This window comes from Schistocerca americana, chromosome 2 (genome assembly GCF_021461395.2).
Source record: "Schistocerca americana isolate TAMUIC-IGC-003095 chromosome 2, iqSchAmer2.1, whole genome shotgun sequence".
NCBI classification, from domain to species: domain Eukaryota; kingdom Metazoa; phylum Arthropoda; class Insecta; order Orthoptera; family Acrididae; genus Schistocerca; species Schistocerca americana.
This window is the reverse complement of record NC_060120.1, coordinates 522868057-522893989: the sequence shown is the minus strand read 5'-3', so window position 1 is coordinate 522893989 and position 25933 is coordinate 522868057. Positions and strand designations below refer to the sequence as shown.

Below are 25933 nucleotides of genomic sequence, written 5' to 3'. Positions count from 1 at the left end.
AGCATCACAGGCCTGCTCAGATTTCTCTTTAAGATTAACCAGTGTTTGTGGTCTTGAAGTGTAAGTGTTCTTGAGAGTACCCAACAGACAGAAGTCTAGAGGGATTAAACCGGGAGAGCGGGCTGGGATCTACACACTCCCACTTCGTCCTATCCATGTGGCAGGGAATGTCCGATTGAGAAATGTACTCACATTAGTGTGACAGTGAGGTAGCTCTCCATCCTGTTGAAAATAATAATCTTCATTTTCAAGAAAGGCGTTAAGACCAGGAGCTATCATACGGAACATTTCTACGTAAAAGGCCCCTTTGACAGTGTTTTCAAAGAAGCAGATCCGATTAAACCCTCTAGAAGACAGACCACACCAGACGGATACTCCTGGTAGATTATCATGCCTTTCGTCGGTTGCGTATGGATTCTCACTGGCCCAATATAGATAATTATGGCGGTTAATTGTGCAAAAACAGACATAATGTGTGATGCGATAGCAGCATCAGTGATTGTATAATGTTACTTATAATCCGTCTTGATTGCAAAAATTGTTTTTTATTCATATGACCGGTTTCGGTTCATTCAGAACCATCTTCAGATCTGATATTTCAGTTACAGGAGTAAACCGTCCAAATCCAGCAGCTTTCACACGTTGCGTCACTGAAATATCAGATCTGAAGATGGTTCTGAATGAACCGAAACCGGTCATATGAATAAAAAAAATTTGCAATCAAGACGGATTATAAGTAACATTATAGCCGTTAATTGTTGCATTACGTTTATAGCTCGGTTCATCCGACCAGAGAATTAGATCATTGAAACGTTGATGTTCTGCACGTTTGCTAATGAATACTCGCAAAATTCACTTCCCCTATCGGTATCGGTATCATTCCCCTTAAGAGCATGGGAAAGTCTTGGAATGTAAAGCTTAGATTTCCGAGACCGCAGAAATCTATGAACACTCCTTTTGCAGACCCCAGTCTCACGAGAGCATTATCTCACAGATTTCTTAGGGGACTGTGTGTACACATGAATTATTGCTTCAACTCTTTCGTGTCTGTAATCCTTACCCTTGTTGGTTCTGGTGTTCCAAAGACAATTCTCCAATGACGTCGTATCTCACTCACATTTTTTTTTTCCAGTAACACTCCAGTACCCACTTCCGTGATCCAGCTATACCGTCTTGGTTATTTACAATCCTGAAACAACATACAACGTTGTTATGTTTTCGCCGCCTTCTGATTTATTACCCGCAGAAATTGTATTTCTACCTTTTACTAAAAAAATTAAAGAGATATTCAATGTCAAAAACTGTTTACATTATTTTGGGACTCCCTCTATATTCATCGTCGCCGGCCGTTGTGACCGAGTGGTTCTAGGAGCTTCAGTCTGGTACCGCGCGACTGCTACGGTCGCAGGTTCGAATCCTGCCTCGGGCATGGGTGTGTGTGATGTCCTTAGGTTAGTCAGGTTTAAGTAGTTCTGAGTTTAGGGGACTGATGACTTCAGATGTTAAGTCTCATAGTGCTTAGCGTCGTTTGAACCATATTACATTCTGGAAAAAATTGGAGTCAGCATCAGTTACTTTTCTGTCCAAATAACCAATCTTATCTACTACTTTCAGTGTCTCGTTTCGTAATCTAATTCCCCGGCGTCATTCATTAGCCTTATTTTGCATTCTGTTTATGTTCACCTTGTATACTCCTTTGAAAACACAGTCCCTTCCGTTCAACTGCTCTTCCAGGTATTTTGCTGCCTCTGACAGAAATACAGTGCTATCGGCGAACCTCAAGCTTTTCTTTCTTCTTCCTGAACTTTAACTCTTCCTCCAAATTTTTCTTTGGTTTCCTTTACTGCTTGCTGGACGGGGTGGCCGAGCGGTTCTAGGCGCTACAGACTGGAACCGCACGACCGCTACGGTCGCAGGTTCTAATCCTGCCTCGGGCGTGGATGTGTGTGATGCCCTTAGTTAGGTTTAAGTAGTTCTAAGTTCTAAGGGACTGATGACCTCAGATGTTAAGTCCCATAGTGCTCAGAGTCATTTTTATATTCATCGTCACTGTGATCAACACAGTTATTTTCACAGTAAGTTCTGTCTTGTACAATCAGCTTGCGATTTAGTCCTAAATAAGGGCAGGCCAGACGATTTTTGCGTCCTCTTCACGCCCCCTACAAATCTCTTAGTCAAACTCACCGTCTTCCTAAAAGCGTGACGCAGACGTACGTATAAATCGATCGAGTAATTTTCTCTGTCGGCTTTGTGTTGGCGGATGGCCACCTTCACGGCATAAAGAAATGTGCCTGTGATCCGGGCTGATGGTGTCATCCTTCCTGTGGTGCAATCGTCCTGCGGAAAGACTTCCGCCGCACTTGTCGTTATAATGTGGGCCCGTGCTCCCAGCAACGCGGCCCACTCTGTGTTACCGCCTCAGTCTCAACAGTCAGTGATGTATCCAGCAGGCCTGGCCACGACGCTGCTGGTGCTGCTGGCGAGAAATGTCACCTCCAGCCTCGACTGTGTCTGCAACGACATCGACTACGTCACCGACGGAATCTGTGATGGTGAAGGAGTGATCTGGAAGATTTACTGCGAAGGTTTCGGTGAGTACGGTCTCGTACAGTATCGATTCACGCTTCGTCATCGAACATACAGTCATAGCTACTCAGAGACGGTTTCACTTGCTAGTACTGTTGTGAAACGAAGTAAAACATTCTCGACTCAACAGCAAAGAACTATTTTTATTAGGGGAATAACTGCACGAGGTACTGGCGGAAGTAAAGCTGTGAGGACGGGGCGTGAGTCGTGCTTGGGTGGCTCAGATAATGTAGGTCACCAGTAAAATGCAAGGTGCCATCTATGAAAACAATTGGCTGTCCGTTGACATTCTCCAACGCATGCGACTCCTAAGCAGTTATACATTCAGTAAAGCGTACTATACGGACCAAATATTTCCAGTCCCCAAGATGCAGGCCAAACACGTGATGAAACTCTCTAATAGATTTATCTGGCAAGAGCATCTGTTCAAAGTGAAATACACCGCGCTGACGTCTTCCAGACAGGCTGGCGGACTCAATATGCCTGACATTAACGGAAAGCGTACTGCGTTATATATTAAACGAATCACCCACTTGTTGGACAAGGAACCTCTCAGCGTAACCAGTTGGCTCTTCCGAACCTTACAACCCACCGATTTGCACCCACCCATTGATGTACATTACAAACTACGACATGTCAAGCAGTTTTTTCTTGAAGTAAGCTATTTTGATGGACATTATATCACGCAGGATTTACCGACGACGCACCTGCTATTAAAAAGATGGACATCTCCAATAGTCCGGAATCCCACTGAACTTATATGCCCGAGTGTTCATTGGAAGGCAGTTTGGGACAACATAAGTTTAACCGTCCACACTGCTGAGGTGGGGTCCACATGGTATAAAGTGGTAAACGATGTTATACCCACTAATGAAAGGTTGCATAGAATCGGCTTATGTGACAGTGATAAATGCGTCCGCTGTGGTCTGGTCGACACCTTACGCCATCACTTCATTTGTGGCGGCCATCCGATTAACTGGAAATGGGTGCAGCAGAGGCTGGGCCTGATTACCCGCAGCAGCCCAGCCAGCCACTGCACTGACATCCTGCTCTGGCCGGACACGAAACATTTTCCCGCTACCAAGAACAACACCGTGATGTGGATGTTAGGACAGTTTGTGACATATATCATCATCCACAATAGTGAAGATAATCTCATTAGTTTCAAGGCTTATATGAAAACGGCACGTTGGAAGATGAAACGTTACCCAAATTTCAGGACGATGTTTGGTAACATGTTAGACATACTGTTTGGAAAACAAGGCGTAGGGTAATTCCCCACGACGGTAAGGACACAAACTACGTGCAAGAGTATGTAGCGAACAAAATACACAACGAACAAGGGGTTACACCTGTTCCTAGGACTGCTCCCGACTTCTCAATGGTGTTATTAACTTCATTTGACGTGTTCCTTAATTTATGTTGCCTGTGCATGTCTTTGTTATTCGTTTGTATGCTCCAAATGACTTTGTGTGAAGAATTTGGACGGTTGTGAATCAATCGACAGAATTGCAATTCTAATTCTGCCAATTATATCCAAATATATATATATATATATATATATATATATATGTTTGCATTTTCGTTCTATGTCTTTGCCTGGACTGAAGATGCTCTTGTCAGTTTAACATTTGTGTTCTGTTTTGTAAGCTTACAAATGTCACTATATGGTACTATGTTGAAATGTGTTCTTCAGTCTATTGTAGGATACAATTCGCGTTGAAACAGTTCCAGTACTTCATTATTTTGTTTTTGTACTTTTGTGCTTATATGATTGTTTTAATAAAGAAAAAAAAGATGGTAGAGCACTTGCCCGTTAAAGGCAAAGGTCCTGGGTTCGAGTCTCGGTCCGGCACACAGTTTTGATCTCCCAGGAAGTTTCATCATGAAGTATGCTTTGAAAAATACCCGCCCATAGCTGAGATAACGTTTTTATTGAGTCCAAATCGTTTCCCATATGTGCGAGACTAGGTGGAAAGCAGAGGTTGCCAGACGTGACGGATATTTTTTTGAACATCGAGGCGTGTTCGCGGGGAGGTTGTGAAGTATCTTGTCATATTCGGACCCTTTATATAGTGTATATAATTATGCGTTTCACATATTATGTAGATTCACACACTACAATACAGAGCAGCTGTAAATGGATGTAGCGAATACAAAGAGTGTGAAGTTCTTCCATTTGTAAATTAACTATATTTATTCATATGAGATGTGGGTTACTGTAACGTTGAAGTTGCTTAACTAAAATAAAAGTACTTCGATGGAGTCCCTATTTTCGGTTAACAGTGATAACTACCCGCAATCTTATCAGAAATAATGATAGTGCCATAGATTACGGGCGACATCTTCAGAAGTAGCGGTAACCCGCAGTGGATAGGAAATGGTTTAAATGCTTGTTGAGGAGAACGACCGCCGAGATAACCTCATCTCGGCTCCTTTGTGGAAGATCGTACTTGTACGGCTCTGAGGTCACTCCTCGCGGCTAAGCGTCTGTTTCTTTACAGAGATATTAAGTCTTATTCTTTTTTTCTTAACTTCACAGCAGAGGACTCTCACTGTCTGTTTTCTCACGCATTTACTCAAAAAGTTTTCAGTCGGACTTGCCAATTATTATTCTATCCCTTCGTAAGGTAATCAGCTGGAAGAAAAGCTTTTGCGCGCCAGAAGGCCCTAAAGTTACTGACACATGAAATTACACTGAGGTGACAAAAATCATGGCATAGCGACATGCACTTATACAGATGACGGTAGTACCACGTACACAAGGTGTTAAAGGACAGAGTATTGGCGAGGCTGTCGTTTGTAATCAGGTGATTCAAGTGAACTCTTTTCCGACGTGATTATGGCCGCACGATAGGAATTAACAGATGCTGGACGCGCAGTGATTGTTGGAGCTAGAGGCATCGGACATTTCATTTTTGAAATCGTTAAGGAATTCAGTATTTCGAGATCCAAAGTGTCAAAAGGGTGTCGAGAATACTAAATTTCGGGGATTGCCTCTCACCACGGACAACGCAGTGGCCGACGGCCTTCACTTAACGTTCGAGAGCAGCGGTGTTTGCATAGAGGTTTCAGTAGAGTTTTCAGTGCTTAGAGTCAAGCAACACTTCCTGATACAACTGCAGAAATCGATGTAGGACAAACGTACGACGAATGTATCCGTTAGGACAGTGCGGCGAAATTTGGCGTTAGTGGGCTATGGCAGCAGACGACCGCCGGTGTGTCTTTGCTAACAGCATGATACTGCTTGCAGTGCCTCTCCTGAGCTTGTGACCATAGGGTTTCCCCCTAAGTGATTCGAAACCCGTGGCCTGATCAGATGAGTCAGATTTCCGTTGGTAAGAGCTGACGGTAGGGTTCTAGTGTGGCGCTGACCCCACGAAGCCATGGACCCAGGTAGTCAACGAGACACTGTGCAAATTGATGGTGACTCTGTAATGGTGAGAGCTGTGTTTATATGGAATGGACGAGGTGCTCTGGTCCAAAGGAACCGATCAATGGTTGAAAATGACTATGTTTGGCTATTTGGAAACCATTTGCAGCCAATTTTTATGGATGATGTTACGCCATGTAACTGGCGATTTTTTGAAGAGCCTTCTGGACATTTCGAGCGAATGATATTGCTAGCCAGAGTACACTATTGGAGGGTAGTCCTGTTAATAGGAAAAGCTAATCAGTAGAGTTACCATTTTTACAGGCTTTGACCATACGTTGTGTCTAATGGAAAAGGAAATCAGATATTGACTTTTTATAACCAACCAACTTAAATACTAAAATACTTAGATACAAAAGTACACACTTATTTATACTGAACATTTCACTTCAAGAAAATCTGTTTCTTACAGGAATTTACTTTTAAAAGCTATTACTCTCATTATTTATGACTATTTTATACACACAAATAATTTAAATACAAAATATCATCAAGAAGTTGTTTAACGTAATAAACTATTTAGATAGTATTTTACATATGTAAACGTAGGCTTCCGAGGCCGTTGTCACAGTCAATAAAATTCTTCACGGTTTGAGTCCGCATTGTCATCTGTAAAATTCCGACGTTTCGGTGACTGTTGCAAGCGGCCTTCCTCAAACTGTATTGCAATACACCCTGAGGAAGACGCCTTGCAACAGTCGCCGGAACGCCGGAATTTTACAGATGACAATGCGGCCTCAAACCCTGAAGAATTTTATTGACAGTATTTTACATACATTACTTACATTCAATACAAATAACTTCAACCTCCAGTATATCACATTTTATCATGTAGTACCAATAGGAAAAATATTCAAAGCAACAAATTTAAAAAGTATAGATGAACTATAAACCAATAGTATAATACACAGTGTCAGACACATGAGTCATTCTGCTCCAAGCTATAAGATTCTCTTCATATTTATATGCAATGCCACCATTTTTAACAATTTTCGTGTTTTCTTTAATGCATTAAATTCCTGCGTTTTTCGACCCATACACCAACATATGGCTATTTGCGGTTGCTTTGGTTTGCACAATTACCGGCTTTCCAGAGGTTTTCTTTGCTTGTGTTAAGAATAAGGACAAGACTCATTGTCTCCATGACAATAATCATGGGGCTGGAAAGGACAGCTACACATCTTTTGATACATGGCTGCCTTGACAGCACAGATTTGGGTAAATAATTGTATCAACGTGTCAAGCAGACGTAATTCATTACCTTAAACGACATAGTGTTCTAACACTATAACATAAAACATTATTTCATAAATGTGATTAAGTTTCACCACGCCACGCAACTGTCAATATGCACTTGCATAAATACCGATCAGCCTCTCCCATCCAATCTACAATTATTTTCCTCCATAACACTTTTCCGATTTTTGAGGTGAGTTATGTACAAAATATATGGATTTGTTCGTCAGCTTGGGACTCCTACCTGCTTGGATTTATAGATGTGTGGATAATCTCCATGTTTTATCTGCACTGTGATGTAGCACCATCAAAAATTCGTACTACGAACTACACTCTGCAGCATGTGTAGATGTCGAAGCGTTTCCAACTCTAGCAACAGCTGCAGTTCTCACATCATTGCCCCTATACTTACTGCACTAAAATGCTTACTGATCACGTATGCTATTTGACTCTCACAGGCAAGGCACGTGACGTCTCTGTGTGTGTACGGTGCAGCTGGAGATCTGAGACAGGCAGAGGACGTAGCACATCAACAGACGCTGCAGGCATGACGTCTTGCTGCTGTACAGCCTGTCCCTTTGTTCATTTACAGATATGCATCAAGATGTGGTGCTGATGTATATGTGGGCGCAAGATACACGCTATTCCAGTATTTGAGGTGATGCTCGCTAGATGGTGCAGCAGGCGACTGTGTAACTCAAGTAAAACCTTAATATCCTAATGAAATTTAAACGAAGTACAGACTATAAATGTATTTGCAGCTGAATTATTAGCATCAGTACAGCTCATCTTATAACTGAACTAAAAGGGCTTTAACTGATATCAATATGACACAGCAATAAGAGCTTAATAAACTTATATGAAACAATTGATCTAATTTTATGTAATGCCCTACCAAAGTGGTAATTCACAATGATTTGCTGGGCGCAATTCGTGTCTCTGTTTAAGTGGCACACACGTTCTCATAGTATAAAGAACATCATTATCAAATAAATTATGGACCATACATGAAGTCAAAAAAAGGTAGACAATTATTCTCATAATGACAGTAACAAGTAATAACAACAGATTACTCAGCTATACAAGAGAAAAAAGATACGAAATAAGTGATACTGCAAAGGACATGGAAACACATTATTAATGTATAAAACTGCATGTGGCTCAGTACCATGATACTAATACTCTCCACCACCAGGTTGACATTCCTGCTCTTAAGAGCAGAAACGTGCAGATTAAGTAATTATGTGCTATGAACATTGCACCAGTGAAATCAGTCCTCGTATGCGTCCAATTCAAGGTGTTAATATTACCCAAGGTCTAGGTTAAAACGGGTGTAAAATAGGAACCAATGTGATAAAACTGTCTCCCTCAGACAAAGCGTGATAATTTATTTCTGTATGTCTGTATTGTTTGTAATGTGCATGTGTTTGAAAAGAATATGATGTAATTTTTGAAGGCTAGGTGTGAATGTAACGGTACATCGATTACTGCCAACAATTTAACAGTAAATCCTAGTATAATTATATGATTAGTGTGCTTATCTGCTTTTCTCAATTTCCACAGGCATGATAAATGTATGAGTTTGTAGTATATACTAACTGCAGCTAGCAATAAGTTGTCGCTCAGGGCTTAGGTAGTAATGTTACCCAGGACTCAGGTGCAGCAGGTAAATGACAGGAAACCAATATGAGTAAACTGCTGTTTACAATATACATGGGTATATACATATATATATATATATATATATATATATATATGTATGTATACAGAGAGCAGTTGTCAAGACGAGTCATATTTGTTGCCTAATGCTAAGTGGTAATGTTGCCAAGGTGTAGATTATAGCAGGTATAAGTTAGGAAATAAAATGATTAATCTGCCTATCTAGAACCGAGTATAATAACGTATTCCTGAATATCTGCATTGTATATCATGTACATGTGCCTGAAAAGATGCAGCAGCAGTTCAACCAGGTGTCAGTCTCAACATATGCCTTGGTTACTGGCTTATATTAAATATAAAATAACAGTATGAAAGTCCTGAGTATTTAAGTTGATTCCTGTTTGGTCCTATTTGATGCTGAAGACGTGATTTCAAGATATTGTCAGTTCTGAAGCCTACTGTGATATTACATTATTTAATGTAGTGCTCAGTTTCTTCAGATATAATCCCGCTGTAAGGCCTTGAAATGTATCTTTTACTTTCCTTTTTATAGTTTTTTCTAAAGAATTGTTTATTTTTACTTAATTTATTGACAACATTATCACACCTGTTTCTTTGTAATCGTTAATATTTGTTATTTATTTAAATATCAGAAGCTGCTTCAGAATCACATTTTGTGGCAATGGCACATTAAGTAACTGCTGTACCCCTGTGCAGCAATAAGACATCTTATATTGTACAGCATATTGTACAGAATTTATGATGGTGTGTGTACATATTAGTTTGCGATAAATACTGAATATGTGTTAACCTTTAGTAGGCTCTTATTATCATTTTATCTTCAGTTATGTCATTTCATTATCAGTTATTATCAGTCAGAGCTCTGGTCGTTCAATTTTTTAAGATGGACTGAACTGGTGAATTTTAAATGTATTTATATCCTGTTTTTCATTTAAATTTCATTAGAATATTAAAATTTTACGTAAGTTACACAGTCGTCTGCTAGCACCGTCTAGACACCATCGCCTCAAACAGTTCATCAAAGGTAGCAGCCATCAGACATGTCATTACTGCAGTTGTGGCAACTCATGTTTAGGTGATGTGTATTTCAAATACTGTGTTTCTTGAGCATTGTAATGACCATCAGCTGCAATACTATAATCATATGCCATGTTGTAATAACGTACTTTACGATAGTCTCCTCTATAAGATAACACATATAGCGATTAAACTGTGTCAGTTACTAAGTTTTAAAGCATAACGTCTTAAGTAAGACGATAACTGTTACATGCACATATTCATTCTAGTGGATAGTTCTGAGTTTTGTCAATATGTTCCCTCATTTTCACTGCCTCTTTCTTACCTTAACATACGTTTTTCAGTTTTATGATTTTCGTTGTACTTGATTTGTCATGAACGATATAAAGTTCTTTCACCTATACATAATGTATGGACGTTGCCTCTTTTACAAAAGATTTTAAAGATGTGTTGAGCTGTTGTGGTAATTACAATATCAAGAATATTTTTATGGTACGCCTCCTGTTATTACATCTTGTTATATGCATTTGAACTTTGCTATAGCTTTGTGTGAAATTTCGTATTTTGGATCTGTAATTTGGTTTGTATAAGCTGTTTATGTTGCTGTATTCATTTCGGTAATTTTAAATCTTAGATGTGAAGATGACTTTTGTGCAGCAGAAACTGTTAATCAATATAAAAAGTTATTTGTTATATTAACTTCGAGGACTTTCAACCCTTAATATAAAAAAAGTCTTATATTTGTTGCATAACATATTGGAAAGTCGAAGTACCTCAAACAGAATGCACTTCCCCGTGGTAGCAATTATAGATCCTGGAAAACTTGGTTCATACGGAAAAAGACTGAAGCTTCCTGCACATGTTATGCGATGGACCATGGTTCAAGGCAATCAGAGGGGGTCAATATTGACTTACAAGTAAATTATAACTAATGATCACAGAAATAGTTATTAAATGGAGTGCTATCAAATTGTCCATGAAATGATTTTTTTTAATGGGCGACTTAGCATGGATAGAGAGTCCTCCAACATACATAGAAGTAGCCACGGAGAATTAGTTTGGCACTCTTAATATTTGTGTTTTGTGTTAATTACCTAGCAGAAACTTTTAACACAAACCTCAAGTTGTGGAGGTGTCTATATCGAAGTGCTACATGAAAAAGCTGCAGATGCTGATACGATTTGAGACTGGTGTCTAGAGGGACAACTTGGATGGAAAGTTCATAAATAAAAAATTCGGCAGGTCACAAATCGGAACATGTCAGCTCGTAGAAATTGTTGGGTATAACAATTTGTGGAGATATGATGTGGTACTGTCACACTGGAATAATAGCTGGAGAAGCAAGTACTAGACTATGGTCCGTTAGTAGAAAACTGGAAAAGGAATCAGTGTATACATGCGGATGAGAATAAAACGGTTGTTACTCGAGTGTATAGGATCAAAATCCAATGTGACTATCTGGCGACATCAAACATACACACAGAGGGCAAAACGGATGGTCATAGGCTTCTTTCAGGGTGTCATGGGAATCTTGCAGAAGCAATACTGCAGAAGATGGAGATCAGCTACACCACAAGAGACTGCGAAGTATCAAGATCAGTACTAAGCGAGGAGTCTGTGAATAAACTAGAGCCAACTACGCATCATTCGCTTAGGCACCATGAAGACAAGGTTAGACTAATTACCTCATGGCCAGAGTAACTTAGGAAGTCATTCTTCCAGTGCACCTGTACACAGCTCTGCCATCTTTGACATCAGCTGTGGCTCTTAACTGGCTGGTCGTCTAGTCGAACAGTGCTTGGATGTGAGGGGAGGATATGTCGTTCAGTGCTACCTCAGCTCTGTCTCAGTGGCTGCTGACTGGTGGTTTGCCAGTCTCTCAGCAACCTGCGACAAAATGTTTACAGTGGCTGGCAGAACTGGGGAAAATCCTGATCAGGGGAAACTTCTAAGCTCTGTATCCACCGTATTGAAGAATGGCGTGACAGCATGGGCTCCATGTAGTCTTGAACTTATTTGTGCAAATATAATGCCTGAGTCGAACATATGGCAGAGTCATCGGCTTGAGAAGTCGGAAGTGCAGTGAAGACTGTCCAAATTAACGGATATGAAATATGTGTCAGATGGCACACTGTAGTACGACGCTAGGTGCTGGGCATGCATGACAGTGACGAATTCAACCTGACAACCTTCTCTCTCCTTGGAGCGTCAACACAGGGAAACGTCCGTCGTGATGCTGAAGTCAGAACAGGGACTCGTCTGGAAAGACGACGTGTTTTAACCTTTCAGAAGGTCGTCGTGCAGCACACCATTACTGGCGATCCTTTCTCTGTGTCCGCGTTGAGGGTACCCACCACCATGGTCGCCGTGCTGACGGTCAGCTGAAAAACTGATCCTTTTCCCGTGGAAACATGTGGTACACTTGACGCCATGTTGACGTTTATTCGTTTCATGCTGTTGTGATTTTAATAGTTGATAGTGTTGATGTAACTAGAACTTGAGTGCCTGCCTAGCTGGGATGTTAGCAGATATTTACATAAGCCACTTAGAACAAACATTTTTCAAGGTTAACAGTCACATAAACAACCAACTCATCTACTACAAAAGGGAATGTTCATAGTACAATAATTCTTTTTGATGGTACCTATGGGTAAATTGTTACATTAGCGTCAGATCTGAGCAGCATCAACAGAAACGTTCAGTTCACTGTTGTACATGAGACCAGCAACAGCACCAATTTCTTAACTTAAAAATCACCAACAAGAACCACAAACACCATTTTCAAAATTATAGAAAACCGACAACTACTGATGTGTGTATCAACAGCTCATCTTGTCATCCAAATCAGCATAACATGACATATTTTAGCTCCACGCTAAATGGCATACGTAAGACTGCACTTGAACCAGTTGAAAAAGAAAGCAATGTCAATAAAATCATAGCCTCAAAATACTGATACAGCTCTCTCACGATAGATAGACTATCACGAAAATCCAAAAACTTTCAGACAACAAAGCTTCTCATCAGAGAACAAAGCACTTAACACAAAATAAAGTAAAAAGCACTAGAAATATGCACTACTTTTCTTAGGGAGCATATCTTACAAAACAAAAACGCAATCTGTTTAAAAACACAAACATTTAGATCAGATTCCACATAAATAAAGATCTTGAGCAGATAGCAATTCACAACTTAAAGAATAATGAACCCCTGTACAGAAAATCTGCCTGATACAGACTCAGCTGCCAAAGCTGCCCTTCCTACTATATAGAATGAATTGAAAGGAGCTTTCTGACTCATTTGAAAGAGCATATAGATGTCATACGTTTGAACAACAGAAATAAATCTATGTGCACAGTGTGCACAACTATCGACAATCACGGAGTAAAAAGCACTGAAGACCACATACAAGTATGACATGATGCTGGAAAATGTGGCTTTATGAATTTGCTTGAAGAGATTGAAATATATGTACATAAAAGCAAATCACCAGGAAGTCTGAGCAATGAATAGACTGAGCTAGTCAGTGGCGCCTTTCTTGAAAATTTCATTCATCTGCTTTCTAGTTTAAAATAAGCACAACACCATTTCACAGTAACAAGACGCAGGCACTAACTCAACTTGAAATAGTACATAAAATATAACACCTTGCTTATTCATACAATGTCTTCAACGAGCTGTGAAGCTTTAATGTAATGTCCACTATTGTGATATTCAATTATGTACGTCTATCCCTCATCATTTACGTTGCTTGCTGTGTATACTACAATATTGATGTGCCATTCCAGTAACGGTTTATAACAAACTGGCTTGTTTATTTGTTCATCTTGATTTTCATCAGTTGCCATTTAGTATAACTTGCAAGTAATGAAACGTTTGTAGTTTGTAAAATTTCTGCTGTCACATCAATGTACATACCAAAATGTCTGTGAATGAAATTCTGTAGCATTTTTCAAATGGTTCAAATGGCTCTGAGCACTATGGAACTTAACATCTGTGGTCATCAGTCCCCTAGAACTCAGAACTACTTAAACCTAACTAACCTAAGTACATCACACACATCCATGCCCGAGGCAGGATTCGAACCTGCGACCATAGCAGTCGCGCGGTTCCGGACTGCACGCCTAGAACCGCGAGACCACCACGGCCAGCTTTAGCATTTTTATGGTTGTGAAATAGCCACACTTCCATTTAGCTAGATTTTTGATGTTCATGAGTGGTGCTTACACTGAGTATGTACACATACAAGATTGATTATTTAATCCATAATTGGGAACAACTCAAAATAGAAATGAGATACAGCCAAATGCCTTAGATAAAAGATACAACTGACAAAGACGGTAACGCATTGCTACTAATTGCCATGACTTACAACGTCATTTTCAAGACTATTTGGAGAATAAATTTATTTATTTAAATGGGAAACCTAATATTTGATTTAAGATTTGGAAAGAGTAGCAACTTTTACCTACGAAATACACTATACAGAGTCATGACAAGGTTTAATGAAGGTCAAATAAGCAAAGTTGGTTTTAGTTGTGCTACTTATTAACTCGGAATAGAGGAGGAATGCAGCAAAATACACATTTAGATATAAATTAGAAGGGGCATGAGGGGTCACGTATGATTACCAATAACAGTGATCTTAAAGGTAATTATTGACAGTCATTCGAAGGCTGAGTTCTGTTTCAGGGAAATTCCTATTTATTGTGTCGGATTTGGAAAGAACAAAGAGAAACTCTAACTTCAAATTGTAAGTAAGGTATTTCTTGACAAAAATAAATACAACGCAACTTATAAAAGTTATTTTGGCATCTACAAAACAGAACAAACATCCACAAGATATAGATCATTAATTTACAGTCGCTGTGTGAGTTCCATCACATCTCATTCCTCAGGACGTCGCTCCGAATTTCTATCTGACATTATATTGTGCTTTATCCCTCCACTATCCCGGGTTAACCCCTAGTACAACTAAACACATATTGGCTTATTTGACCTTTACTAACCAAGGCTATGATCTTGAATAAGAATCGTTTTAAAAGCAAAATTTTTCGCTCTTTTCAAATCTTAAATCAAACAGAATGGATACAATTAAAAAAGAGAAACACTAAACTTTAAATCACGTTCATGTACCGGCCACCATTAGTAGAAATGTGTGACCCATGTTTGCCACCCCATCTGCAACGTTTATCTCAAACATTTTACTGTATCTCATTTCTATCCCTATTTATTCCCCATTATGGATTAAAATAGTCAACAGTGAGTATCAAAAAGTGCTTTAAACAGTCTTCTCTATGCACGAAACAAGCAGTCTGCATTGCAACATAATTGTGCGCTATTTTCAAAGTAAGTAAATAAAATATTATTTATAGTATTCTGTTTGCATCGTTTGAAATTGGTATGAGGCACAGTTACAGATAAATAGACAGTTTATCACGTCGTATTTTGGTTGTAAGGCACCATTACTCCAAGAAATTTGCAGCACATGGGGGAATAAAAGAGGAAATTAATCCAAACTGCCACAAAAAGATGTACATTAACGTCAACAAGCCGTCTGATGATGAACCTATCGATTCGAAACCGGCAACAGCGCACTGTAAAAGGTGGCTGGTTACTGTTACCTTTTCTGCAAACTTCAACCTGTGGTCAATAAAACCTGTCTAAGCAGCTGGTACGGTAGCCTCACGGTGACTGACCAACGTTCCACAGATGATTACTGGGTGCACGAGACGTGCGAGACCCTCGCACCGCCGTCCGTGGCAGCGCTGGCCCTGGCACGCCTGGTGCCGCGCAGCTGGAGCCGCGGGCTTTCCCCACCAGTGGAGTGGGAAGCCCCGCGACCTGCAGGGGCAGTCCGGCGGCCTACAGGGGGAGTCCCGCGGCCTGCAGGGGGATCCCCGAGTCCTACGGCAGAAGAGGGGTGCGGCGGCGCCCTGGCGGCGTTCCGCGGCCTTCAGGGACAGCAGGCCAGGGAGCTGTTCTATATAGACATTCCGTGCCACATCGCTACCGACTGCATCGACTCCTGCCGTGTACACGGGTGAGTATGCCACTAAAGGCCACATCAAGTAATCGTACGCCTGATCCGCTCCTCTGCTTCTTAAATTTATTCTCTACCCTGCCAACTACTTTTCTTATTTTCTCAGACTGACGTCCATCAGTAAACATTGGTCACTTCCTACGAGTCATTGGATAAACGCTTGTGACTCCTGTATACGCGAGAGACGTTTCATAAATGATGCACACAAACTTTTTGTTTCACTTACACATTTACTTATTTCTTGCTTTTTCAGTATATCTTTACAGTCCTTGAATACATTCTCCCTGCTTCTGTATAACTGAACCCCAACATCTCAGAAGCCCTATTATTCCATCCAAGACCTCTTCCTTTCGTCTATCGAATGTCTTGAGTAACGATGGTAGGAAGCTCTTCCAGAGAAAGATAACGACGTCCATGTATGTCTTTTCAGCTTCCACAACAATTAGAAGTGTGGTCGATTCTTGTCCGAGCTGTAGGGAGGCTTGGGCAACGCTTTCAATTCGCATTCGCGCTGTTTATGGGTTGCAGCACTGCCGATATGCGAGCGAGTATCGTCATAGAGAATGAGCGGCCTAGCCTTGAGCAAATGACGACGGGTTTTGTGCATTTTTCTGCTCACATTTTGCATGAATTTACGATAATACACTGCTGTCACACTTCTTTTACGAGGGACTCCGTCAGTCATGACGATTCCTTGGTAATCATAAGTACACATCATCAATTGCTTGAATTCTGATTGAACGAGTCGAAAATGTTTTGTAAGTGGAGAATATGAAGATTTTCGCTCACTGGACTGTCATTTTATTCCGCTTTCATCAATAACGACTATTCGACACAAGAATGCTTGACCTTCACTGCCGAATCGTTGTTTGAGCAAGGTTATAATGTCCAGACGTTTATGCTTCTCTTCAGCAATCAGTGTGGGACCCAAGTCCCAGAAACTTTTCTCTTCAACAAACTATTTCTCATAATACGGAATATCGAGTTTGGGGGAATTCTTGTGGCTTCAGAGAGTTACTCACAAGTCGTACAGCTATCTTCTTGAAGAGCGTCTGCCACAAGTTCCGCACTTCGTTCTTCTGTTGACGTTTTTGGCCTTCTGAGTTCTGGATTGTCGTCTACGCTCATACGACCTCCACTGAAACGACTAATGCAAAGTGAAACTGTACTAGGGTGCACTGTAAACTCACCACAAACTTCACTTAACGCACTGTGGATCTTGATGTACGACGTCTGATCTTCAACAGTCACATTATGGAAGTCCCCCACAGGGTCCATTTCCACATCTCGTCAATTTCAGATCAGAGTACACATCGAAAAAACAAAAACTGTGCTTCTTCCTCAAACTACCAATTAAATTTGACGTAATTCTCGTTGTTGTTGCATCAAACCATCCGCAGTAATACCAACCTCTGTATTATTTATGAAATGTCCCGTATAAGAAGGATAAAAGAACGAACCCGAAAAATTACAGGCCATTATCTTTAACATAGGTTTACTGCAGGATCCATGTTCATGCGAAACCCAGCTTGCCCTTTTCTCACGTGAGATCCTCCGAACCTTTGATGAAGGGCATCAGAGGGATTCCATATGCCTAGGTTTCCGAAACGCACGTGACACGGTGCCACACTGCCGACTGCTAACGAAGGTACTAGTATACGGACTAGGTTCCCAGATACGTGAGTGGCTAGAAGAGTTCTTAAGTAATAAGACCCAGTATGTTGTTCTCGACGGTGAGTGTTCATAAGAGATGAAGGTATCGTCAGGTGTGCCCCAGGGAATTGTGAGGTGACAGCTGCTATCTTCTATATACATAAATCATCTGGCGGACAGGGTAAGCAGCAGTCGGCCGCTGTTTTCTGATGATGCTGTGGTGTATGGGAAGGTCTGGATACAAGATGAGTGAGCCAAAATTTGGAGTTATTGTGATGAACGGCAGCCATCTCTACACGTAAAAAAATGTGAGGTAATGCAGATAAATAGGAAAAACAAACCAATGTTCGACTACAGTATTAGTAGTGTGCTGCTTGACACAGTCATGATGAATAAATATCTAGGTGTAGCGTGGCAAACCAAAATGAAATGGGATGAGCATATAAGGACTGTAGTAGGGAAGGCGGTTTATTGGGAGAATTTTAAGGAAGTGTGGTTCATCTGTGAAAGAGATTGCATATTGGACACCAGTGCAAGTCGTTGTTAAGACTGTTCGAGTGTTTGGGATCTGCAGCAGGTCGGATTAAGGGAAGACATCGAATCAATTGAGAAACCGGCAGCTAGATTTGTTACTGGTAGATTCTAACAACATGCAAGTACTATGGAGACGCTTCGGAAAAACAAATGGGAATCACTGGGGCCGGCTGGAGTGGCAGAGCGGTTCTAGGCGCTACAGTCTGGAACCGCGCGACCACTACGGTCGCAGGTTCGAATCCTGCCTCGGGTGTGGATGTGTGTGACGTCCTTATCTTAGTGAGGTTTAAGTAGTTCTAAGTTCTAGGGGACTGATGACCTCAACAGTTAAGTCCCATAGTGCTCAGAGCCATTTGATCCATTTTTGAATCACTGGAGGGAAGACGACGTTCTTTTCGAGAAACACTATTCAGAAAGTTTAGAGAACCGGAATTTGAGGCTGACTGCCAAATATTTCTACTGTCGCCAAAGTCATCTCGCGTAAGGGCTATGAAGAAAAGATCACAGAGATTACGGCTCGTGCAGAGTCAAACAGATAGTCGTTTTTCCCTCGTTCTGTTTGTGAGTGGAACAGAAAAGAAAATGACTAGTGGTGGTACAGGGTACCCTCCGTCCCGCACCACACGGTGGCTTGCAGAGTATGGATGCAGATGTAGATATACAGTAGACATCGCCTTTAGCTTTCACAGCGGCCTCCACTGGGCGGGCAAGAAACTCCACAAGTTTCTTCAGTTCCATAACACACAGCGGAAGTTACCCCCTGACGATCATTCGGTAAAATTGCCATTCTGTAATTTCCACTTTCTTCGTTGCTTTTTTTCGCCCAGTGGTAAAACTAGTCCCAGATGATTTGCACGAGATAATCATCGGGTGATTCAGAGCGCCACTCAAGGTGTGGTGGGTTGACTGAGCGTTTGTCAGACCAGGAATGTGTGCGTGCGGCCCTATAGACATGGCTGCTTCTCTCATCTTGTAAGATGAGAGTGTCCACGGCACACTTATCACAAAAATATAGGAGAAGGGGGATCGTTTGGTGACTGAGGATGAGGAAACCGTGGTTCGTGTCCACGGTAACCTGAAACAGCTGGTCCAAGTGGCGGTAGGAAAACTAACCCCCCCCCCCCAAAAAAAAAAAAATAATCACAGAACCACTTTGGACCTGAGCTTAGCCCTCTGCACACAGCAGGGTAAACGTCTCTCATGGCCGTCGGTGTCCTGGGCGCCTCGCATCATTTCAGACGAGCTGAAATAGCAACATATCGGTTCACGCTAAATGCCTCCCCACAGCTGCAGCTCGCTGCCTGTGTTAACTAGCCCACTGGAGATGCGTATCTTAACTATGCAATTGCGAGCAACGGCATTTCTCCAGGCATTCGACTCAAAGTTTCTGGTCTCTGCAATTCCCTTCGTGATGCTAGCCCGGAAAATGGTTGAGGCCACCCTGCTTTCTATGGCAGCACAATTCGTGTCGTGTTGGAAACACCCTGCCATTGACCAGGAGTGTCACTCGTCTCCGCCATCTGCCGGCTACGATCATTTTAAGATCACTGCCGTTACGCAGCGTCAAGTGGTAGCGACTGGTACACCACTCCTTACACACATATTGGACGGTCCACGTTGATACACCAGAAAATCGGTAACTACTTTCATGGTACAGTCATGGGCAGTTCGAAACGCAATAGCCGCTTTCTGCCATTCTTTAATATCTCCGCGTCGATACATCACAATCATCAACACGACTGAGATGGGTCGATGCAGAGATACTAAAGATACAAGGAACTGGCACATCCACACAGCAATTACCTCCACATCGTCACGACTGATGACTGCAGCCGAGGGTCACGTTGTGGGACGGCGAGTAAGCTACTTCACTGGTTTAATGTTTTGATGCCGTCTTTAATCACGTGAGCCTGGCAACTAATTTGGTGGTCAGCCAGAAAGGGAAAGTAAACATACTGACCTTAGTTTCCAGTCTGCACGGCCACATTCCGGTCCAGCCCACTGAAATAAAAGTGTCTATTTCCCATTTGTTTGCGGGATCAGGACTATGACTTCAGTAAAAGTTTAAAGTTCCAATCATGATTTAATTTAATTAAAGTTTCTCACAAACAACACTTAAAATTGCTTTATGTTCAATTGAAAACAAGTATTTCTAATCTAACAGCATCTTTGGCAGTTCAGAGGCGACCTCTACGGTAACTTCCTACCAGATTGTTTTTCGCCCTGACTAGCATCACTCAATTGAAAGTTCCCAATAAATGTTCAAAAATTAATGCTCGCCATAAAAGTGGAAATAAATTCACCACTTGCCCCGCGGAATTGAATTTCACACGGACGGCGCACTAACAGTTACTTTACCGAATTCTAAACGATCCAGGAAGGTGTACAGTCCTCGCGAGTTCACTATACGTTTTCACTCCCAAATACGCGCTTGTCACAGTTCGGCTCTGACGTCATCCGAGGCAGAGCGCGACCAGACGTTTAACTGGCGTGGACGTCACAGTGTCTGAGAGCGAAGCGAACCTTCCTACTGCTTCAGGGGCTGTATTTATAAGGTGCCGGTGCGGACTGCCGAGAAAATATCAGTTGTCTCTGTCTACTTGCATTCGGCGGCAGTCTACAAACGACCGCTATCTCGGGCACATAATCTTTAATAATATAATTACCAATTATTTCAGAAACTTCTTAATTTTTGCTGGTATGCAGATAAGCAGTTTGAAAGCACGTAGAAAGTTTCAGCTCGCTAGAATGAAAACTTTGCTTAATAGAATTTATTTAGTGGAACTAATGGTAGATTGTTGCCTCTGAACCATACCTTTGCTAAGACTTATATCAGTTGCTATTTATGTTACAAGTCTTAAACTTGGTGTAGCTCTATTATTTGATATATTTGATCCTCTGGTTTAACCAAAATCCTCTATCATTAAAATTTCAAGTACTTAATCTACAACACCTAGATACATTTTAGTTACAAAATTAGTTTCTATTTATTTACTCAAATATATAAGAGGTAGATTAACGTGGACTCTCTGTTACTATTTTTAGGGTGTACTGAAGCATAAAACAAATTTTCAAGTTTCTAAGTCCATTGTTTAGCGCCTCTGATTTTTCCGAAAAACGTGGATTCTGGTGTTAATTTTTGTTTTATGGTTTTGGAAACCAGCATCACTTACTTCTAACTTCTAACTGCACCTTCTGACCAAATTCTGGCTTCCTAGCGTCATTATTTAGCGCCTCTGATTTTTCTCTTAAAACGGCATTTTTCCGTAAACTATTAAGTTTAGAACATCAAGACTTGGTGTGGAACATTATTACACTAAACTATAATTTAAAGTTTTAAACATAAATTTTGACTTTTAATTTCATACTAAATTGTGGTGTAATACTTGTGCGCTACATGTAGACGCGTTAAGGTGACGTGGCGCTACTAGCAGTGAACTGGTGTAAGTCCTGGTGCACTCGCTCGCCTCTGTATCTCACACATTATACAGCACTTGGTCTGCTTCAACGTGGCTGTGTGACACGGGATTACTTAGATATTTGCCGTTCCCAGGCAGAGAAAAAGCTTTCTGACCCTCATTTCGACATAAGTGTACCAGCAAGTAAATTACTTCTGTTCGTAATTGACTTGTACAGCTACTGCTGCTGCTAATAATACGAGTGGCGTTCACTAAGCAATGCAATATTTTTTTTCTGACAGCGGGTTGGTTTTATTCAAATGGTTCAAATGGCTCTGAGCACTATGGGGCTTAACTTGTGAGGTCATCAGTCCCCTATAACCTAGAACTACTTAAACCTAACTAACCTAAGGACATCACACACATCCATGCCCAAGGCAGGATTCGAACCTGCGGCCGTAGCAGTCGCGTGGTTCTGGACTGAAGAGCCTAGAACCGCTCGACCACAGCGGCCGCCGCACAATTACATTTCTTTGCCATTTATGGGCAATTTTAGTTATGAACTAACAAAACTTTTTCGGGGTGGGGGGGGGGGGGGCTTTCTTACAGTATTTTCCGCGGTAATGTTGGTAAACTTTTTCCCCATTTCCATTTTATAGCTACATTGAAATGTGTAAAATTCGTCGACTTTTAAAGCGACAAACTCGCAAGTATCATATTTGAGTCAAAAACCCCTAATGGCTTGGCTTACAAGACGACATAAGGCCGCAGACGAACAGGGCTCATATTTCTGCAGAATTACGAGAGCCCCAATATTACGTTAATAGTACCGATTTCACAACTTAAAAAAAGGCCTCACTGGCGCCATATATTTGGTCGTTAAGGAGGGACAAATCTTTGTCGTCCATATGCCTAAATTTTTCAATTTCTTCCTAAATGTTTAACTTCTTACCCTTTTGCCCAAAATACAAGATCTTAAGATTTACGTTTTTTAGAGCAATGATCACGCATGTATGGGAATTGCCATTATCTGACGACGCAGTTAACAGAGAACTTGACAATCTAAAGTGTATCGTCCGTAATAATGGCTACAGTGTTGCGTTAGTTGATATGTTATACCAAGACAAAACAACGGTGTCCCTTCGGAGTACACTTAATGCACCTTCTGTCGCGGAGCGCAATTACAAATGGTTCAAATGGCTCTGAGCACTATGGGACTTAACGTCTGAGATCATCAGTCGCCTAGAACTTAGAAATACTGAAGCCTTACTAACCTAAGGACGTCACACGCATCCATGCCCGAGGCAGGATTCGAACCTGCGACCGTAGCGGTCGCGCGGTTCCAAACTGTAGCGCCTAGAACCGCTCGGCCACACCTGCTGGCTTGGTTTTATTCACGATTCCAATACACCATATCATCCTCCACCCCTTTGTCTGCAAAAATCTATTTTTCAACATACTCTCCGTTCAATACGACGACATAACACCGCCTAACTGGCAGGGCCTGTATGCCCGCATGGTATCACTCTACTGGTCTACATTGGATCCCACGTCTCGCTGTACCAATAACATCCCCATCATTCACATACTCCTACCCGCGGAGTACATGCTTCACTCCGACAAACATATGAAAGTCTGAAGGGGCGAGATCCGGGCTGCAGGGTGGATGAGGGAGAACGCTCCAGTGAAGTTTTGTGAGCTCTTTTCGGGAGCGCAGGCTTGTGTGAGGCCTTGCATTTTCGTGGAGAAGGAAAAGCTCTTTTGCGTTTTTATGGCAACGAACGTGCTGAAGTCGTTTTTTTATATTCCTAAGGGTAGCTTAGTACACCTAGGAGACGATCGTTGTATTATCAGAGAGGAAATCAGAATAACCCCTTCAGAGTCCCAAATGACAGTCGCCATCCCTTAACCGGCTGAGGGGACGGCTTTGAACTTTTTGATCTGAAGAGAGACGGATGGCGCCGCTCCATGGATTGCTGCTTTGTTGCCGGATGTGATGATCACATGTATTATCACGTATGACGATGTTCGATGAAAGAATTGTCACGATCAGGCTCGTACTGTGCATGCAATTCCTCACTGACGGTCCTGCGGTGCTCTTTATGGTGTTCTGTTAGGTGGCGAGGAACCCAGTTGGAACACACCTCCGTGTACCCCAACGGGTGGACGAGTGTGTCCGCACTACCAACAGAGAAGTGCAATTGTGCAGCGAAGTGTTTCCGTCCATCACCTCGAATGAGAGTGTCCGCAGGTTCCAACATTGCAGCAATCACAGCTGTATGCACTCTTCCAGCACACGGGAGCTCGGACTGGTTTGCTCGACCTTGTTGCAAAGATAACTGGCGCCTCGCCCAACGACTCACCGTGCTTTTGTCCACTGCCTGGTCTCAGTAGACGTAGAGCGAGCGTCTTTGGTTTGCCGCCAAAAGAAACTCAGTGACAACTCTCTGCTTGGAACGCACCTCCGTTTTACACTCAATTTTCAAGGCTACGTATTGCACCGCCACCTGTTGTAACATATAACTGTAGAAGCGAGAATACTCACGCTTCTTCCACAACAAATTCTGCATTAGCCACGAAAAAATATGCGTTGCATTATTTACTGAACGCCCTCGTAATAATAATAATAAATATATGCGTACTGAACCCAGCACATTCACATCAGCAAAGAGTGCTTCCCCTGTAGTAAATTCCTCAAACACATCTTCACAGTATAGTTGCTGCGTTATGTAAGAGTTCATAGAGACCACTTCAACACTGTTGACTCAGTCCTGCGTAATGGATGACCGTAAATAATAAATGAGTCTTTTCAGGTGCGTGAAAGAGCAGTCAGTGAACAATTGTTTGTAGCAGCTGACTTACAAATTCGTAGTGCAATCTCCAATTTAGAAACAGATGTCGAACGTGGTTTTCATGCAACCTTCTATGCAGAGCACTTTAGGTTTTTATTCCGTTGACCTTAGATTAGTCATGGGTCAGCACACCACATTGTGCATGGTGTGCTCCAGTTTCACAAAGTGTCTGCAAGATGGGTGCCACGGCGGCTGACTCCTGAAATCAGAGAACGACGTGTTGATGCTTGCGAAGAACTTCTTCGGCGCTTTGAACGAGAAGGTGATGGCTTCCTTGCAAGAATCGTTACTGCGGACCAAACCTGGGTTCACTTCCACCAACCGGAAACGAAGAGAGCGAGCAAGGAATGGCGCCACTCCTCATCACCAAAACCAAACAAGTTTCGAACAGAACTATCAGCAAGCAAGGTTATGCTCTCTTTTGGGACGAAAAAGGCTTCATTTTGGAGCATTACATGCCTAGAGGGACCACTGTCACCAGTGCGTCATACACAGATCTCCTAAAAATCATCTGCGGCCTGCAATCAAATCAAAGCGACCTGGATTGCTGTCAGCAGGTGTCCTTTTGCAACTTGACAATGCAAGGTCCCACACAGCCCGTACAACAGTTTCAATAATCACAGACCTGCATTTTGAGTGTCTTTCCCATCCACCATACTCACCAGACCTTGCCCCAAGTGATTTTCGTATGTTTGGACCACTCAAAGACGCAATGGGAGAAAAGAAGTTCCGTTCTGATGAAGAGGTACGCCACGCGGTGTATGAGGGGTTGCGAGGACTACCAAAGGAATTGTTTCTAAAGGAATTTATGCACTTTGTAAGCGCTCGGGGGCTTGCATTGAGCGTGGGGGAGATTATGTTGAAAAGTGATACAGCTTTGTACCACTTCTGCACAATAAACAATATTTTAAAAAATATTTAAGACTTTCATTTGACTCACCCACGTACTTAAAAAGCCTACGTTGAGATGATGTATTTACGTGATACTTTGCAGCTTCGATAGGAAAAGCATTTAAGTGGAATCAGAGAGATAGACAGCCGGCATTTAGTAATTTTATTCGTTGGTAGCATATCTTTTACGGTGTTGCTTAGCGAAATTCGCCATCATATTGCCAGTTCATATACTGGAAGATTTTAGTTTATCGCTGCAAGTATTAAATTGAAATATTGGATTTCTATCCATCGTATACTCCTGTGCATAGTACTTTTTCATCGTGATTGAGGTTAGCTTTGGTAGTAGTTAACCTTACGAACCTAGTCATATCATGTGAGCCAGATACCTCATTAAGACCAGTATTAACATATCCCGGCAGCTACCAATAGCCCCATTATACCACTAAAATATTAATTGTGGCAATCCTTCAGCACATAGCGTCGTTGTAGTGATAGTGTGATCTGTAGTGAGAGAAAATTAACATCCAAGCATACTTGCCATCGTTGTGTCTGGATGGACGATCATTCCTGAATACACAGATTACGTCGTTGATCTTAGGTATTGTTT

The 25933-nt window shown here is 41.7% G+C and overlaps 1 protein-coding gene across 1 annotated transcript in view; it reads left to right on the top strand.

The window, feature by feature from the left end:
• Window positions 1–2417: 2417 nt before the first annotated feature.
• The window catches only part of LOC124595202, a 106845-nt gene continuing 83329 nt past the window's right edge, over window positions 2418–25933 (top strand). The window contains exons 1-2 of the mRNA XM_047133840.1: window positions 2418–2591; window positions 15665–15995. Coding sequence (XP_046989796.1) covers window positions 2438–2591; window positions 15665–15995 — 485 coding nt within the window. The 5' untranslated portion in view covers window positions 2418–2437. The remainder of the gene's footprint in view (window positions 2592–15664; window positions 15996–25933) is intronic.